General features: G+C 40.8%; 1 protein-coding gene across 2 annotated transcripts in view; it reads left to right on the top strand.

Moving 5' to 3' along the window:
- Positions 1-17,393, top strand: part of TBX15 (T-box transcription factor 15) — a 115,486-nt gene that overhangs the window by 76,716 nt on the left and 21,377 nt on the right. For both annotated transcript variants that reach the window (XM_017524158.2, XM_017524160.2), the window contains exon 6: positions 6,276-6,340. In XM_017524158.2, the coding sequence (XP_017379647.1) occupies positions 6,276-6,340 (65 nt within the window). The remainder of the gene's footprint in view (positions 1-6,275; positions 6,341-17,393) is intronic.

A 17,393-nucleotide genomic window follows, 5' to 3' on the forward strand; every position in this document is an offset into this window, starting at 1 on the left:
AGAAGGCCCTTTCAGGCTTGGTACTGTAAAACCATACTCAGGATATTCAAGTTTCATTTCCTTTGCAAGTTGTGCTATTTACGTCTGCCCTGTGCACTGTGAAGTATACCTCATTTATTAACTGCCTCCATGTTACTAGGCAAGAAGTCCATGACAATGATTAAAATTAATGGTGGCAAGTCGGCAACCACCCCCTTCTGTGGCTCGGTCTTCTATAATTCAAACAACACAAGTCAGTATAACGTTATTTCCAAATAAAATCGGTAAAGAAAAATGCTTTTACAACCTCTGCATTTTCCCTGCCTTCTCATTATTACTGGACCAAGTTTGAACATGTAGACCAGTAGACTTGTTTTAGTCACATAGGAGATTACTAATAGACCTTGTTTTGACTGAAAGAACACTTAGGATTTTTGTCTATAATGCCTGTAGTGAAAGCAAATAGAATCGAGAGCATTGTTTGGTCTAGATTATCTAAAGCTTTGGGACTCTTGAGCTCTGGCTCTCACATCAGCATTTATTCATTTACTCCCTCATTGAATAAATAATAATTGAGTATGTCACACTAAGTTCTGCTTTATTAAATGGTATATAAAACAGACATGGTTCCTACCTGTGGTTCAGGGGGAGTTACATTTAGTAAACATGTAAATACAAAAATACATGTGTAATTACCAATTGCTTTAAGAGCAAAGATGGAATGAAAAAGGATGCAGTTAAAAGGAGTTGCAGAAGTATTTTATTTTGGGGGATGATCAGAGCAGATCTCTCTCAGGAGATAACATTTTGGCTGAGACTTAGGACAAGGAGTCAGCTATGTGCAAAGCAGAGAAGTTAGCGTTTAAATCAGGTTGTAGAGCAGATGTGAGTGGCCTGAGCATAGAAAGCTGGGCACATTCCCGCACTGGGAGCATCTCAGTTTGCTTGAGTTGCTCAGCCTGCCCTGAGCCCGTGGATCAAGGCAGGGGAGTGTGAGCAGGTTGGAGAGACAGGCCAGAGCAAGGGCCTGCTGGCTCTGCAAGTCTGGGAAAGAAATTTGGGTTAAATTCTGAGCAGCAGTGGTCACTAAAGAGAATGACATGTTACATGTTAACAAAGACCACGTGGGGTGCTGGGTAGAGAAGAGATTTTACAGGGAGGAGAACAGAAGAAACAAGTTTAGTTTTAAGGCTACTTAGAATAGCTCAGTCAGGAGATGATGAGGATGTGGGCTAAGGTCAGAGAGGTGGAGATAGATAGCTATATTTGTATCTAACTGAAACATATACTTGTGGAATAGGGTTGAAAATTACTCAAATATGACATATATAAAAAATTTTCTATAGCCGATTTTCCTAAAAAGTCCTGGCCCTTACACTGGAGGAGGATAAGGGGAAAATTTAAACGTTCCAATTCTGTTTTGGGTTAAATATCCCTTCATGTAACTCTATTTACTTTGGGTGAAGTGTTTAGCAGTGGTTTTTGTCCCATCCTTCGCTCTGCCCCGTGACCTCTGGATGTATGGCTCACGTAAAGCAGTGGAGATGGAATTTATGTGCCTCCATCATGGCAGCGAGTGCACTCCTGTGCTGTTTGCTGGGCTCACTGGCCTGTGCTGTGAGGCACCTGGTCTGGTCTGAGCTTGGGTCCCTAGTGTTGATCTGTTCTCCAGATAAGAAACTGCTTGAGTTGTGCTTTGTTTTCTTGCCTAGGTCACAGCCTCGTGGGGCTTCCTTGCTGGTTCAGTCTCGTCTCAGGTCTCACCCAGGTCCTCTGTTTGGGTCTGACTAAACCTTGCAGTACATCTGTGTTATAGTTACCCTGCTTTTCCTCTCATGGCATGAGAAGGCTTCTGAGTCCCTTACCCACCAAAGAAGGCCCATGGGAGCCTGGAGGTACAAACTCAGGCCTCTTTCTGTTTAATCAGACCAGGTAGCGTTCTTACTTCGATGCAGTCACCCCCGTCTATGCATGGCGATAACCCTGCCAATCTGCTCCGATTCTCCCCACCCCATCCTCGGATTTTTGTTTGAATGGGGTAGATAAGGTTCATTAAATATAACTGCTTGCTTTTGCTTTGTCTGTCTTCTCCTTTCTATGAGAAGGAGGGATTTTTTTTTTCTTTTGAGATAGAGTCTTGCTCTGTCGCCAGGCTGGAGTACAGTGGTGCAATCTTGGCTCACTGCAACCGAGGAGAGGATTTTTTTAAACTTCTTTTTCTATCTTATATCATAAGATGGGAATTCACCTTATGTCATATCCACAGGACAGCAAGCCTTATGGCTCAGTTATTTTGCATCCTTCTTTGTACTGTAGAAGACACTCATCAGCTCAGAGTGTCTCAGGCTGCCTCTTGATATGGGACCCATGGAATTAAACTAAAGATGATTGAGCTTAAAAATGCATTCATTTCATCCTCCAAAGCACTGTCCCTGTTACCCTTGGTATCAGTAAACATAGACGAAGTTGCCAGCACAAGCAGTATCTGGGATCATACTTTGGTGTACATAGCTAAAATTGCTCGTTGCTGCCTTCTGAGTAATCTAAATGCCAAAGGCTTTCTATGACATGGCCTCAAGCTGGCCTCTCCAGCCTTCTCTCATTGCCCTTCTTCCCATAGCTCCGGATAAACCAGACTTCTCCATGTTTCTGGAATACATGTTATTCTTTCCCACTTTGATATTCATGCTTGCATGGACCTTTCCTTTAAAACAAAATTAAATTAAATTAAATTTTAAGTTCCAGGATACATGTGCAGGATGTGTGGGTTTGTTTCAAAGGTAAACGTGTGCCATGGTGGTTTCCTGCACCTATCAAGCCATCACCTAGATATTAAGTCCCACATGCATTAGCTGTTTATCCGGATGCTCTTCCTCTCCCCCTCAGTGTGTATTGTGCCCTTCCCTGTAGCCATGTGTTCTCATCATTCAGGTCTCACTTATATGTGAGAACATGTGCTGTTTGGTTTTCTATTCCTGCATTTGTTTGCATAGGATATTGGCTTCCAGCTCCATCCACGTCCCTGCAAAGGACATAATCTCATTCTATTTTTATGGCTGTGTAGTATTCCATGATGTATATGTACCACATTTTCTTTATCCAGTGTATTATTGATCGGCATTTTGGTTGATTCCATACCTTTGCTATTGTGAGTAGTGCTACAATGACCATACACATGCACATGTCTTTATAATAGAATGATTTATATTTATTTGGGTATATACCTCGTAGTGAGATTGCTAGATTGAATGCTATTTCTGGTTCTAGGTCTTTGAGGAATCACCACACTGCCTTTCACAATGGTTGAGCTAATTTGCATTCCTCCAACAGTGTAAAAGTGTTTCTATTTCTCCACAGCTTTGCCATCATCTGTTGTTTCTTGACTCTTTAGTTACTCATTTTCGTTTCTTATTTCTTTAATTAATTTTTTTGGAGACAGAGTCTCACTCTGTCACCCAGGATGGAGTGCAGTGGTGCGATCTCAGCTCACTGTAGCTTCCACCTCCCAGTTCAAGTGATTCTCCTGCTTCAGCCTCCTGAGTAGCTGGGGCTACAGGTGTGCATCACCACGCCTAGCTAAATTTTTGTATTTTTTAGTATAGATGGAGTTTCACCATGTTGCCCAGCTGATCTCGAACTCCTCAGCTTGGACAGTCTGCCCACCTCGGCCTCCAAAAGTACAAGGGTTACAGGCAGGAGCCACCACACCTGGCCTCTTGGCTTTTAATAATCACCATTTCTGACTGGCGTGAGATGGTATCTCATTGTAGCTTTGATTTGCATTTCCTAATGATCCGTGATGTTGAGCTTTTTTTCATGTTCGTTGGCCCCATAAATGTCTCCTTTTGAGAAGTGTCTGTTCATGTCCTTTGTTGCATAGTGCCTTTCTTAAGAAATGCTTCCTTTGTCCCCTTTCTTTGTCTTGTGTTTTTCATTAAAATACTACACATCCTTCAAGGCCTGGTTCACACACTGTCTCTAACATGAGACCCCAGAGCTCTTCGACTTAGAGTAATTCCTACTTGGTCTAAGCTCTCATCATACTTTGCCTTTATTGTGAACCTTATCACCTTCTGTTTTATATTGTAATTGTTAGTGCATGTCTGCTTCTTTCTTCTAGATTATAAGCTTTCTGAGGATAAATGGATGACATACAGTGACACACTGACTGTACACCACTCTGTCACCTCTGCTGCTTGTCACACTGCTTTGCACACAGAAGGCAGATGAGTGGCACAGCCAAGCTCTTCATAAAGCTAATTCTCACAATTAAAGCTTTAAAACAAGTGTACAGATACTGTTTTTTTCCTGAGTTGAGGCATTTGCTATTAAATTTCCATGCATACCCATTGGCCTGGGATCAAATGAGATGTGGGAAATATATTTTCAACCATTTCTCCCAGGCCCATGAAGTAGAGTGCTGTTATATTTACAGGAGTCTGTGGAGACCCCAAAACATGGCATCACAGTCATGTGTCAGAAATCCCCATCATAAATGAGTTGGACAGGATAAACCAACTTGAAAGAGAAAATAAAATATTATAACCCCAACTTGAAAAGAAAATATGGCGCATGGTTTATTGCTGTGGATTATGGAGGAAGAAATAACTGATTTTAAGTCAAACACAGAAAAGCAGTGACACTCTTTAAATTCAATACCATATTCACATGGCAGACACTGGACTTTAGAAAGCCAAACCTTTAGGCTCCTGCTCTGCTCTATAAAATACATGTAAAATTGCTTTTGCTACATTATTAGTGCTGCATAATTAGTGTGCAATTTCAAAGGCAAGGAATATTTGGGGAGAAAAATAGCCTTGAAGCCTTGAAGACTCTTTCAAGTCAGAGTCTGTTTGTCAGGATCTCAGACTGCTTTATTATTATTATTATACTTTAAGTTCTGAGATACATGTGCAGAACATGCAGGTTTGTTGTACAGGTATATGCATGCCATAGTGGTTTGCCGCACCCATCAACTCGTCATCGGCATTAGGTATTTCTCCTAATGCTATTTCTCCGTGTGCAAAACTTCATGACTAAAACACCAAAAGCAAAGGAAACAGATTCTCACATTGCTTCTAAAGACTGCAGTCTTGGGAAATTCCAGTCTGATGAAATGAGGTGAAAGAGAACTAGGGAAGATTTACAATGTAGGAAACAATTTTAGCTTAGTGATAGTTCTGCAGTTATCAAAAATATGAAGGTAGTCTTAAATAATTAGGTTCCCTTATTTCTAGAATGACATTGCTTTGGGAGTGCCTTCCTTCTTTCCTGAGCTCCCTAGCACCCAACCCTAAGTCTTTCACTTGAATGTAGTGAGTCATTAACAATTGGTTCAGACACAAAGGTACCAAGGATGAAAGTGGAAACACTAGTGTGTATATGGAATATGTTGCTCAGGCTTGTTCTAGTTTACAGGCATGAGGGTAATAGATACAACCCCATGGTGGAGTTTGCTGGAACTAAGATAGGATGCAATGGAGGGAGAGTTATGCTTTGAGTGGAGGTTGAACCAAATGGCCACTGAGGACCTGTCCAAGCTGGTGATACAGTTGAATGTGCTGGGCTGGTCAGCCTTATGAAACTGACTCTTTATTACTGATTTGCTTGTGAGTCTTGGATACTGGATGACATGTACTGCATTCTGCCCCATTCAGTCTCACATTTGTTGATTTTCCTTTGGGTAAGACCCTGGCAAAAGTCTCGCTACTTTTTCTGTCTTTTACATGAACATTTCAGGTCATTAAATGAACAATTTCTAGTAGTAGGAAAGGCATGGCTTCAGTGAAATGGAAAATACAGTCAATTTTTTGGATCTTTCAGACTGAGGCAGACTGTCTGGTGGTCTGATTGCACCTGACTGAATTGACTGAGTACATTATTAATTATTCAATCACTCGCACATCGTTTGCTTACTCATTCATTCAACAAGCATTTTTTAAGTGCCTCTCGTGTGTCATGTACTATGGACGTGACCATTGACCAGTTTTCCATTTCAATGTCTGTCTAGGCAAGTGATTTATCACCACTCTGGGGCAAGGAAGGTGAGTAGAAGAGAGTTTATAGAGTCACATACTGGGCAAACTTTAGTTTTTATGGAGAAGTGAGTCAGGTGGGTCAGACATCTGTGTGCCAGGCCAAGTTCTGTATGCAGCTTCAAATTAAATCTCAAGCTGAAAGGAAATTAAATAAGAGCAACAGCTGTTATTTAAACAGTGATTTTTGTAATTTTCTAGGACTACTAAAAAGAAATCAGTTAATATAAAAGCAATTCATACTTATTTGTTTGTTTCCAGATTACCAGATTAAAAATTGACCGAAACCCTTTTGCTAAAGGATTCAGAGATTCTGGGAGAAACAGGTAAGAATCACTGTGGAAGAGAAACCTCTTTTCTATGTGACGTCACTTCCCTTACATCCTGTTAATGGCTCATGGCTCCTGATTTTTAGAAAACACCTGTATGCTCTGCCACTGTGTAGACTTTGGCAAAGAGAAATGGATAGCTAATGCAATAATCAAATTCTTTGCTGCATAGTCTAAATCACCAGATCAAATCCCTCATTCTGTTTTCTTCCTTAACGTCATATTTAGTTACTGAGTCACTTAAAAGAAATTTTATGGTAATTTACTATCACTATCACTAGTAATTTACTATTACTAGCCATTCTTTTTTTCTGTTAAGTATCAGTAGGTAGCTTCAGCACCTGCAGTGATATCTCATATATTTTGCATTACCAGGAAACAAAGAGTCGTAGACAAATAACATTTTCCAGAAAATTACTACCTTAAGAGCTAAAACTGTGTGAAAAAATTTAACACTTTTTTCCCCTAGGAAATAGTTCCAAAATATATTAAATGCTTCCTGCTTTAGAAAAGAGGGTATATAGAACACCCCTTCCTTGGTGACTTAGCCTCAGTCATTATGACTAGGTTATTATGTAGTGAATCTTTAAAGAACTGCTGAAGTTGATAGGACTATTTGTTCCTGCTATAAATGTCCTTAGAGACTGTGTTGTTTCTCTGGTTGATAGTTATTTCTTTTCTCTAAATTCTGTCTCACTCCTCCTATATAAAATTAAAAGCTGTTACCTATGGAAAGTTAAAAGAGAATGAAAATGGGTAAGGAAACCAGCTGTATCTAAGATAATTTGATCAGAAAATTTCATCTTATACAGACAATATTGAATCCATAAATGTGATACATCTGTCTCAAAGTATATAGGCTTTGCAATGACTGTTTACTTTGCCAGATTTTTTTTTTCATAATTTGAGAGCATTTATTTACATTCAAATGACAGATTATTAGGAGTTATCTTTAGTATTCTCTCTGTAAGAGTTTTCAAATAAACCCAAAACTTTCATTTTAAACCATTTTGTGAAATATGCAGTGCATTACATTATAATCCAGATTTATGCTAAGATCAGTCATGGTAATCAATTTCTTTACAAAATAATTTATGAATAACTTCTCTACTAAACTTATTGTATATGTAAAATATATTTAGATTTTAATAAAATTATATTCACCTTAGAATTTTTAAAAATTATATGTACTGAGTAAAGTAAAAATCACTTAAACTTCCAGCTTGTAGATGATAAGGCTGAGCAATATATTTTGGTCAAGCAACTCCTCGTTAGTGGTAGAGTATAGCAGTTGTATGGACTACATGGAAAATGCTTTCCTGTTTGATCATTATTTGTTTATAACGAGACAAAGGCCTTCATTTCCAAAATTTAGCCAGTGAGGAATGAATTACCTTCATTTCAGAAGGCCCATCCTCTTCCTTCCCACTAGCTTATTTTACATGTCCAGGTTGGCAGAATGTGCTTGTGAGCCATTTCCTGTTGCCTTTTATTCCAAGATTCTGCACTAGGGGCTTACTGAATTATTAATTATGTTTTCTCTAATCTTCAAAAAGACTCACATTTTACAGATGAGGCAATTGAGTCTCGGAGAGGTTAGGCAGTTTTGTTACCGTCCCATAGTAAAGCTGGAGCAGGTATTAAAACCGACTCTGCCTGACTTCAAAGCCTGAATGCTTTGGACTTTATCATGCTAACAGTTTACACCTGATTTATGTTATGTTGAACAGATATTGAGAACAGAACTCTACCTCTAAAAGGCCTTAATCTGTGTAAAAACACTATTCAAGCCACCTAGAACCTTTGCTTTTCCAAGTAACGCAAACTGTATACTCTCAGCTTGTCCTTGTAGTCTGCTCCCCGTGACTTCATCAACTTTCTATCCCGGTGTAAATAAGGGTTTTCCTAGTAGAGAACAGGAAGCCAGCCTGACCTTCCCTAGCAGGTGAAACCATGATACAATGACATTGAAATCATGTGTCTCATGATGGGGCAAGGATGAATTACTAAAGATAGAAGCCATCTTTGCCCTCCAGCACTCTGGAAACCTGGATTAAAATAAATTGTTAGGGCAAGTATGGAGGTCCTTGTATTTTTCTCTTTAAATATCTCAAAATTACCTGATAATCACACTTTAATTATCACTAGCTACCCACAAGATCTGATGAGGGCAACAATTATTAATGCCACTTTGCAGGTGGGAAAAATTGATGGATGAGGATATAGAGAATTATTTGCAAATCTTGAGAACTGATGTGCCAGCATCTGGACCCAGTTTACCACCTTCCATCCAGCACCTCATCTATTGCCCTTCAGTGCTAGAAAATGTTTTTATAAATCTAAGATCTTCCCCATGCATTTTAGACATCAAGTGATTCATGCAGAGGAGCACGGTTTGATGAGTTGCATATAAATGTACCCGAAACATAAGGATTACATTTCCTTTAAAAACACATGGGCTTAAAAATTAGGGGGGAAAGTGCTTGGCCAATGTTTTTTGGTTTTGCAGAACACAAAACATTTGTGGAAGACTTTGGAGTTACAGAGTTTGCCAAACCTCAAACCAAAACATGTTCAGGTTTGTCGATCTCAATCCATCCTAGTACAATCCAGAGGCTCAAGAAGGGAGGAATCTTCCCATGGGGAAGACGCAGCCACCCACAACACTCTCTTCAAATGCCTTTGAGAGTCTCTCTTGGCTCATAAGCCTCTCACACTCAGAACCATTCGAATGTGGCCCCCTGGCTGACAACTGTGTCCTCGGAAGAATAGGAAAGAGTGCTTGGGGACCTGTGGCTGAGGATACTAGCTTCCTATTTTTCATACGTTGATGTAAAGAGATATTGGATCAGGCATGCTGGTTAATGCCTGTAATCCCAGCACTTTGGGAGGCTGAGGCGGGTGGATCACCTGAGGTCAGGAGTACAAGACCAGCCTGGCCAACATGGCAAAACTCCATCTCTACTAAAAATACAAAAATTAGCCAGGCATGGTGGTGCGTGCCTGTAATTCCAGCTGCTAGTGGGGCTGAGGCACCAGGATTGCTTGAATCTGGTAGGCAGAGGTTGCAGTGAGCCGATATCGTGTCACTGTACTCCAGCCTGGGCAACAGAGCAAGTCTCCATCTCAAAAGAAAAAAAAAGCAATCCATGGAGAAGTCCTTCTGGCTTCTTGCCCCATCCCTTTCTCTTTCCTCTCAATGGGAACCAGAATGACTGATCTGATTGCTGAGTCTGGAAGAAGGAACCCCCTGCAGATTCTTGCCTGCTTGTCTGCAGAAAATACATTCCCAGCTGTTTTCCCGTTATGTGGAAAGCCTAGCAGAGGAGGCCTACATTTCTCAGGTGTCAGCTTAATTCAGGGGAGTTCTAATCAGCTCATTCAGCCTTCTCACCTATGCCACAACACCCCAACACCTTTATCTATAGTCAAAATGTATTCTGCTCTCCATGGCATTAGGCTCCTGTATCTTCCACAGAATAGATTCTGAGCTTGGGTGAAATGAGGCGATATTCATTGGACTGTGTAGGACCCCAGTGGGAGCCCCAGTGAGTCCAGGTTTCAGCCCTGTGGTACCACCATCATTAGCGCCTGTTGTAGGTCTGTCTGCTTCTTTAGGAGGTGTCAGATGAGAAGCATGGGAAGATCTCCACCCTTCGGATTTGACTTATGGAACTGCTACTTTCTATTACCAAGTAATTATGCCCCTCATGAGAAGTCTTCCCTGGGAGCATGCATGCATGTGTGTGTTTGAATGTTGAATGTGTGTATGTTTAAGTAAACCTGTATATGTGTGAGTGTGTGTCTATGTGTGTATGTGTAAGTATTCATAAATATGTGAATGTGTGCGTGTATGTGTGTTAGTATACCTGTATGTGTGTGTGTGTGTGTGTGTGTGAGATAGAGAGAAAGACGGAGAGAGAGAGAGATGGGTGGGTGTATGTGTGTGTTCATGTTGTGGGGAAGAATAGCAGATGGCCATTTCTTCTGGAGTGAAATCACTGACAGATTTTGCTTCCAGGCATTTTCTTGGCAACGGGAGGGGAATTGTGTTTTTTTCTAAGTTGTTTCTACTTGTAGATTTCTTAGAAATTGTGTGGCCCAAATGTGGTTTTGTGTGCATATGTTGGGGGTGCGGTTAGTGTTCACCTATTATCAGGCCTAACTCTCAGGCACAATATCCCAGGATTGCCTCTGGGAGACTTCTCCTACTGTGGGTGACAGTAACACTTTCCTGTTCCCAGGGAAAAATAGCTTTTCTCAGCTTGAGTTTTTGTTTTTTTTTTTTTTTTTTGGTGCCTGCCACCCTGCCCAGCTCATTTTTTTTTTTTTTTTTTTTTTTTGGTTTTGCGCTCTGTGCCCCTGGCCTCTGCCCCCTACTAGAATATAAGCTCCTGGAAGACTGGGACTGCACCTATTTCAGGTTTCTATTCTTGTATTCTTTTCCCATAGTTCCAGGAATAACAAATAAAACACAAATTTTCCTTTAGCTACAAATAGTAAAAAGGTGTTGATGAGTGGCACAGAAATTAAAAACCAGGAGCTCTAGAGAGAGAAAGTCTTATTCCAACTAGGGGCAAATCAGGTAGAGCAGCAGTGAGAAGCTAGTTTTGAACACCACATAAGGAAGGAAGAAAGAGCGAACCTCTAAATGGGCTTAGTTTAAAGATTAATGGCCATTTTGTTGAAAGTTGGAGACTGATTGCTGCTGTAAGACATTGATTTAGCCTAACTGTGGATTAGGCCCACACACCCTGGAGTGCATCTGATCTGACTCTGGGTAGCTGGAGTACGTCTGTGTGTTCTGGCTCTCTGGAGAAGGATACCTTGCAATTTTCAGTGCCTGTGAGCTTTGGGAAAGAAATGGTTCCCAGAGACTGAGCTAACGCAGAATGAGATTTGGTTGAGAGAGACCACCCAGTAGTGAACTGAGAGGTAAAATTATGTCTTTGAGGATGGCCACCCACTCCAAAGACAATGGTGTCTTTGGAGCCTGCACTGAAGAGAAGACAAAGATCGTGAAGCTGAAGAGAAGCAAGAGCCTTTGCACTGGGTCTAATTGTCGAGAAGCACCCTTGGGAGGTGCATCTGCACATCCACCTGGAGAGTCCGCTGTGCTCAGCTAGAAGGAGCATGACAGCTTCCAAGACCCTGCATATTAAAGAGATAACCAAAGTTGTGGAAGGAAAGAGACCCTGCAGCTTTTGGCCCACATCTGATGTGAAAGCTTTGTCCCTGATAGGGTGGCTGCCAAGATTTTACAGAAAGCCCAAGTCAGCTTGGGAAATTTTATATAATTCTCAGGGACTTCCTCCAAAGCAAACACATACATAAAAAGGAGATGATTAAGATTATGGTTTGTCTGGGTAGTGAGGGGTTCTTTGAACTTGTCTTAAAAGTGCCATGGAGTGAGAGACCCTGGGATTTCCCCCAGCCTCCATTGCATCTAGTACAGCTGCAGGGGGGGACTGTCCCATGTGACACGGTTTCCTCCAGATGTTTTCAGCTGACATGACACCCTGAAGCCACTGCTATTGGTTCTATGATAGGGCCCAAGTGGAATGGCCCTTCTGTAGCCCAGGGAATTGGTACAGCTTTTTAGGAAAGTATGTTTTTCTCTTTGGAATCCACCATTGGAGGCTTGAGCCAGAACATTCAAATTCTGTAACTTAGAATCTATCAGAAAGAAGCCAGTGGCAGCCTCTGTATCATGAGGAAGTTGTTTTATATGGGTAAGTAGTTTTAATGAGTTGCCCCTCACTGAAGAAACAATAGGGCTTGCAAGATGAAGTGGGAGAAGAAACCTGAGTCTGAGCTTATTCTTAGAGGGTTTGCGGCCAGCAGTGCTGTTTGCTGGGAAAGTGGCTGGCAGCAGTCCTTCTTGGTGCCCAGCGTCCTTTTACGTAACATGTCAGGGGATGCTGGTCTAAAAATGGGGCCATTCACTGCATTCCGGGAATGGATACATTTGCTCACTGAAAACGGATGTTTAATGAGGTTGATAGTTAACCTGAGAGAAATAATTACTCCCTAATGGAGACGGGGAAAATATTTGGGAGTAAAGAACTTTCCCTTGACCCCCTCCTCAGCAGTAGCTGTCCCATGGCCATGTTTATAGAGAACCACCTCTCTTGGGTACAAATAGGAGTCCCCTGTTGGAGGGCCAGCCCCTCCTCACGACACCCAATAGAAGGTGGAGTGTGAGGTGAAGAATCAAAGTTCCTAATATTAACAGAAGGAAAAAAGGAACAAGGAAAAGTCAGCTAGAAATTAACCCCAGGGCCAGTTTGTTTTTGGTGAAATCTGAAACAACGTGTCTTTGGGAGTGGGAGGAGAAAGAGTGTATGGTGGATCTCAGTTAAAATTTGCTAATAGAGTTCTCTATTATAACCAAGTAAGTCAAATCTTATCTATACCTTTATCTATTAAGTTAAACATAGAAAATTACTGTATTTATGTCAAAAATGGCAAACTGCTGGGAATTTCATGCAGTTTAACCTCATATATTTCTAACCATTCAAATCATAAGTATACAAACAATAGTAATAATTATTTCGTAGAGTGTCTGTAGTCCAGGTTGCCCATTTTTATCTCCAAGTTGATGACATCGATGTACTATTTCCTCTTTTACTGTGTAAGACTGAATACTATGAGGCACTAGTTTTCAGAATTTGTAAATCCAGCCAATGACAGCATCCAGAGAATGATTTCACTCTCTTCTGCTAGGCACAGCTTGCTAGTCAGCAGAAATTGCATCTTTGTCCACCTCTGGCTCCCTGTCACTCCTGAAGGCTCATGTACTGAGCTTAGAGCTTGTGAACTGACCAGTTGTCTTTTATTCAACCAGCATGACATCCTAAGTGTCTCCCTCACTTTCAATTTCTCTATTTTCATTTGGTTTCCCTAACGCCATTGGGTATATTTTTCCAGCCAATCTCTTCCTGCTCTTTCCTGGCAATCTTACCAGCCCCTGTAGATTTCGCATACCCTTTTGTTATCCCTGACATGGGTGGCTTCTGCCATTTAGCAGATCTATGGAAGTAATCAGTGCTGGACACTCTATCAGGCACTGCTGTGTTGACGGTTCAAGGTAGCTGACCTTGTGCTGGATTCTGGCAGAGGACCCCGCTGGACTCCTCCTTTTCATGCAGGCCATAATTATTTGTCATATTCTTTGTCTTGTGGTCTTTTAGCCAGTACTTAACATTTTTTCTGCCTTATTTGTTCTCCCTCCCTTGTCGTGAGGCTTTTCCACCATTGTCCTCTTGGCTATGTGGCCTTGCCAGAGAAAGTTGGCAGTCGTTTTGTTAGCTATGGCTTTTGCCCAGGGATAGTGTCATCGAACAGAGTGACGTCTTTTTAATGGCTAACATATTGGAGTCTGAAATATCTGCAAGATAATGAGGCCTACAGAGACTTGAGGGACACGTTTTTACTTCTTTGAGAAGACAATGAAAAATGGAATTAGGTACCAGACAGCTCCTTCCACATTTAATCCAGGGCCAGAGGACTGACAGAATTTTGGATTCCAGTGAAGTAAGAATATATTCTTCTATTACAGGTCACAATCTGAGCAAAATGGCTGGAATTCTTTTGCTTGAGTTAGACCAATGGTCCTCAAACTTTCATTATGTTTTCTCTGTTGTTTTGATACATTTTTGTCTTTAATTAGTCTGCATTTATTAAATCACAGGAGGAAGTATTATGATTACCTCCATTTTACAGATAGGCAGACTTAGATATGAGGAGGTTATTTAACTTGGCCAAGGTTGCACTAATAGTAGGGTTACAGTTTGAAGCCAGTTTATCTAGCCCCAGAGCCTGTGCTCTTAGCCATGATGCTAATTTGTCCCTCATGTGATCAAATCAAAGTTAGACCATTTCAGTCAAATGCAAAGAAACCTAATATTCTAGTTAGACAACTTTGTGTTATCATGGGTTCTAATTACACTTCTGAGTCAGTGAAAACTCTTTATGCACTGCCATTACTGCTGATTCAGACTCCAAGGAAGGACAGGGTTCTCAAGTTGGGAATAACTGGGCAAGGAACAATTTTAACTCAACTCCAGGCATCTGTCCATTGAACACTTGTTCTCCCAAACCATTGCAGGGCACATTAATGACAGCGACTTCATCATGTAGGTATACTTACGGTACTATCTAAAGCCAAGTTTTGAACGATGGTTTGGGTTTTAGTCAATTTGCACACCTCTGCTGGGAGATCTTTCAGCATATCCCTGGACAACAAAATTCCTGAGTCGTCTGGATAATTTGATCTGAGTAATTCTGTTTTAGATCTAGTGAAGGAGAAGGAAGTATGGAGGAAGGTTTGGCCTTACCTCAACCAAGCAAGAAAAATCTACGAACGTTGAGATGTGATAACTCCATCTGAAGGAATAGCATATTCCAGTTAAATGTTCTTTCAAATACTTGAAGGGAAAAAAGGGGGATCAGATCAAAGAAGGGTAAACAAGAGGAAAAAGAAATGGGATAAAACCTAAGCAGCTAATGTGGAATAAATGTTCATGGTGTCTACCACCCTCCCCATTCTGTACCGTAGGCTCCTGTCACCCTGAAGTATTTTCAGTCCCCAAAGCATGGCTTCTCTTGCATACCTCCAAGTCTTTGCACATACTGTTAAGTCTACTAGAAAAACTTGCCTCTTGTCTGGATGGAAAACTGCTGAGTGCTCTTTAATATTAAGCTTAAATAACTGGCCTTTTGTGGAATCTTCCTCGAGTTTTTTAGGTGTATTAAGTGTTTCTTGCTCGATGTTCCATGGCAACTTGGCATACATGGCTTCAGTGTAACATTTACTGCACAGTTCAAAAAGTAGTCATTTATATCTTGCTCCTTTAAAAAAAAACAGGACACTCATAAAGGGTAGAGACGCTGTGTCTTTTTTGTCTGTTTATTTCTATATTTCCTGAACTTAGCATGTAAGTTTTTTTTTGGTTGGACAACTCTTTTATTACTTCAAGACTTTGTCCTAGTAGACTTCCCTTGGTCCCTTGCTATCATCTACTGAGAGATGGCCAATGGCCTTATCAACCCATAGAATATGTTCCCTTTGTTACCAGTATCACCAGCAAATAGTATGGGGAAGAGTAAAGTTAAGATTGTCAGAACTAAAGAGAAAATAAACAAATGAAACATTAAAAAGCAACTCCCTGGGCCAGGTGCGGGTGGCTCATGCCTATAATCCTGGCACTTTGGGTGGCCAAGGTCAAGAGACTGAGACCATCCTGGTCAACATGGTGAAACCCTGTCTCTACTAAAAATACAATAATTAGCTGGACATGGTGGCTCGAGCCTGTAGTCCCGGCTACTCAGGAGGCTGAGGCAGGAGAATTGCTTGAACCCGAGAGGCAGAGGTTGCAGTGAGCCGAGATCGCACCATTGCACTCCAGCCTGGGTAACAACAGCGAAACTCTGTCTCAAAAAAAAATAAAAATCAAAATTAAAAAAAATAAAAGCAACTCCCTATCTCCAGACATATGAAAAACAGAAATATGCATTGGTGTGCTACCAAGTAGGACTGTCAAAGTTATTATAATTGTTGTTGTATTTATCAAGTATTTGTTGATCTTTGAAGGAATGATCCCGCCATCTTTTTTGGATTGAAAATGTTGGAAGGATTTTTTTTTTTCTGTAGTCTGGCTATTCTTACAAATAAGTTGATTTCGAGGCATCATCAATTTGCAAAAGAGGTCCTTGGCTTGCTTTCTCTTCTTCCTCTTTTGCCTTCTCTTCAGCACATTCTGTTGATTTGGCCAGTGAGCAGACTGAAAAGACTAAAGAGAAGAGGCCTGGAAACCAGAGAGGTGATTACGGCCAAAGCACTGGACAAAGGTGGTTTGGATATGGCCCACGTTGTCACGAGAGCGAACAGGGAAAAGCGAGCAAGAGGGGGACACTTGCCAATCTGACCATCTCTGGTTGGAAATCTCAGAGATGATATCAGGCCTCCGGTGTTCAGCAGACCTGAAGAGGCTCACCACGTGGAGCACGTTAAGGGCATACCATTACCTAAGGCTACTTTTTCTACCCATCAGACAATGAATTCACTTTTAAAAACTTGGAGATAAAATTTTACAAAGCTAGGGTAAAATGATGACAAATGAGTAAACAATGTGTATCACAGGGTAAATTTTGACTAGACACCCAACTGGCTGAAGATGTTAATAGGTGGTTGGCAAGAACTTTCATTCAAAAAGGTGGGGCGTGAAATGACTCACCCCTGCGAGGGAACTCAGACTCTGCTGAAGCTCAGAAGTTCTGTGGCTGGAATGGAATGAAACAAGGAAAATGCGAATCTCTCTGAGCCTGAAGTTAATAAAGGCACAATTATGATCAGCTATAGAAACAATTCCCAGATCTCTAGTACTGGAGGATCTCTTCTGTCTTCAGAGAGTTTATTTTATACCAAGTTGTGCTCCTAAGTTTTAGACTTAAAAAAGTGAATCCTCATTAAAATGTAAGAATGACTCAGCAATAAAGCTTTTATTCCTCTCCTTATTAGCTCAATGTATATCATTTGAGATCTCACCATGTAACTAGCACCGTGCTAGAAAACTGGGCATAGAAGAATATGGTATCTAAGCCCTTGAGGTACAGACATACAAGTGGTGGAGAGAGGTGAATTGTTTAATCTTGCCATGGGACTACACCAAATACTGGTATATAGAACTAGGACCTTCTAATAATTAGATTTATCCAACGAAGCTTAATAGGGTTGTGGACAAATAAAGAAGGTGGGATATGATACATAAACAGGATTAATTTTTCTAAACAGCTGAATACATAAATACAAAATACATAAATAAATTCAATAATATAAGTCTATGAGATAAGTATTCTCTGTAGGATAATATATATTATAGGATCATTTCTATTATAGAATAATTTATATATATGCTATGTAGGATATATTTACAGGAGAGAGATCCACTGTGGATTAATAAGGTGTGGTTAGGTATGTCTTCTCTTAGCCATTATTTTTTTTAGGAGGCATAACCCTTCCCACACAATTTCACTGTTGTGATAGACC

This window comes from Cebus imitator, unplaced genomic scaffold (genome assembly GCF_001604975.1).
Source record: "Cebus imitator isolate Cc_AM_T3 unplaced genomic scaffold, Cebus_imitator-1.0 Scaffold32, whole genome shotgun sequence".
Lineage (NCBI taxonomy): Eukaryota > Metazoa > Chordata > Mammalia > Primates > Cebidae > Cebus > Cebus imitator.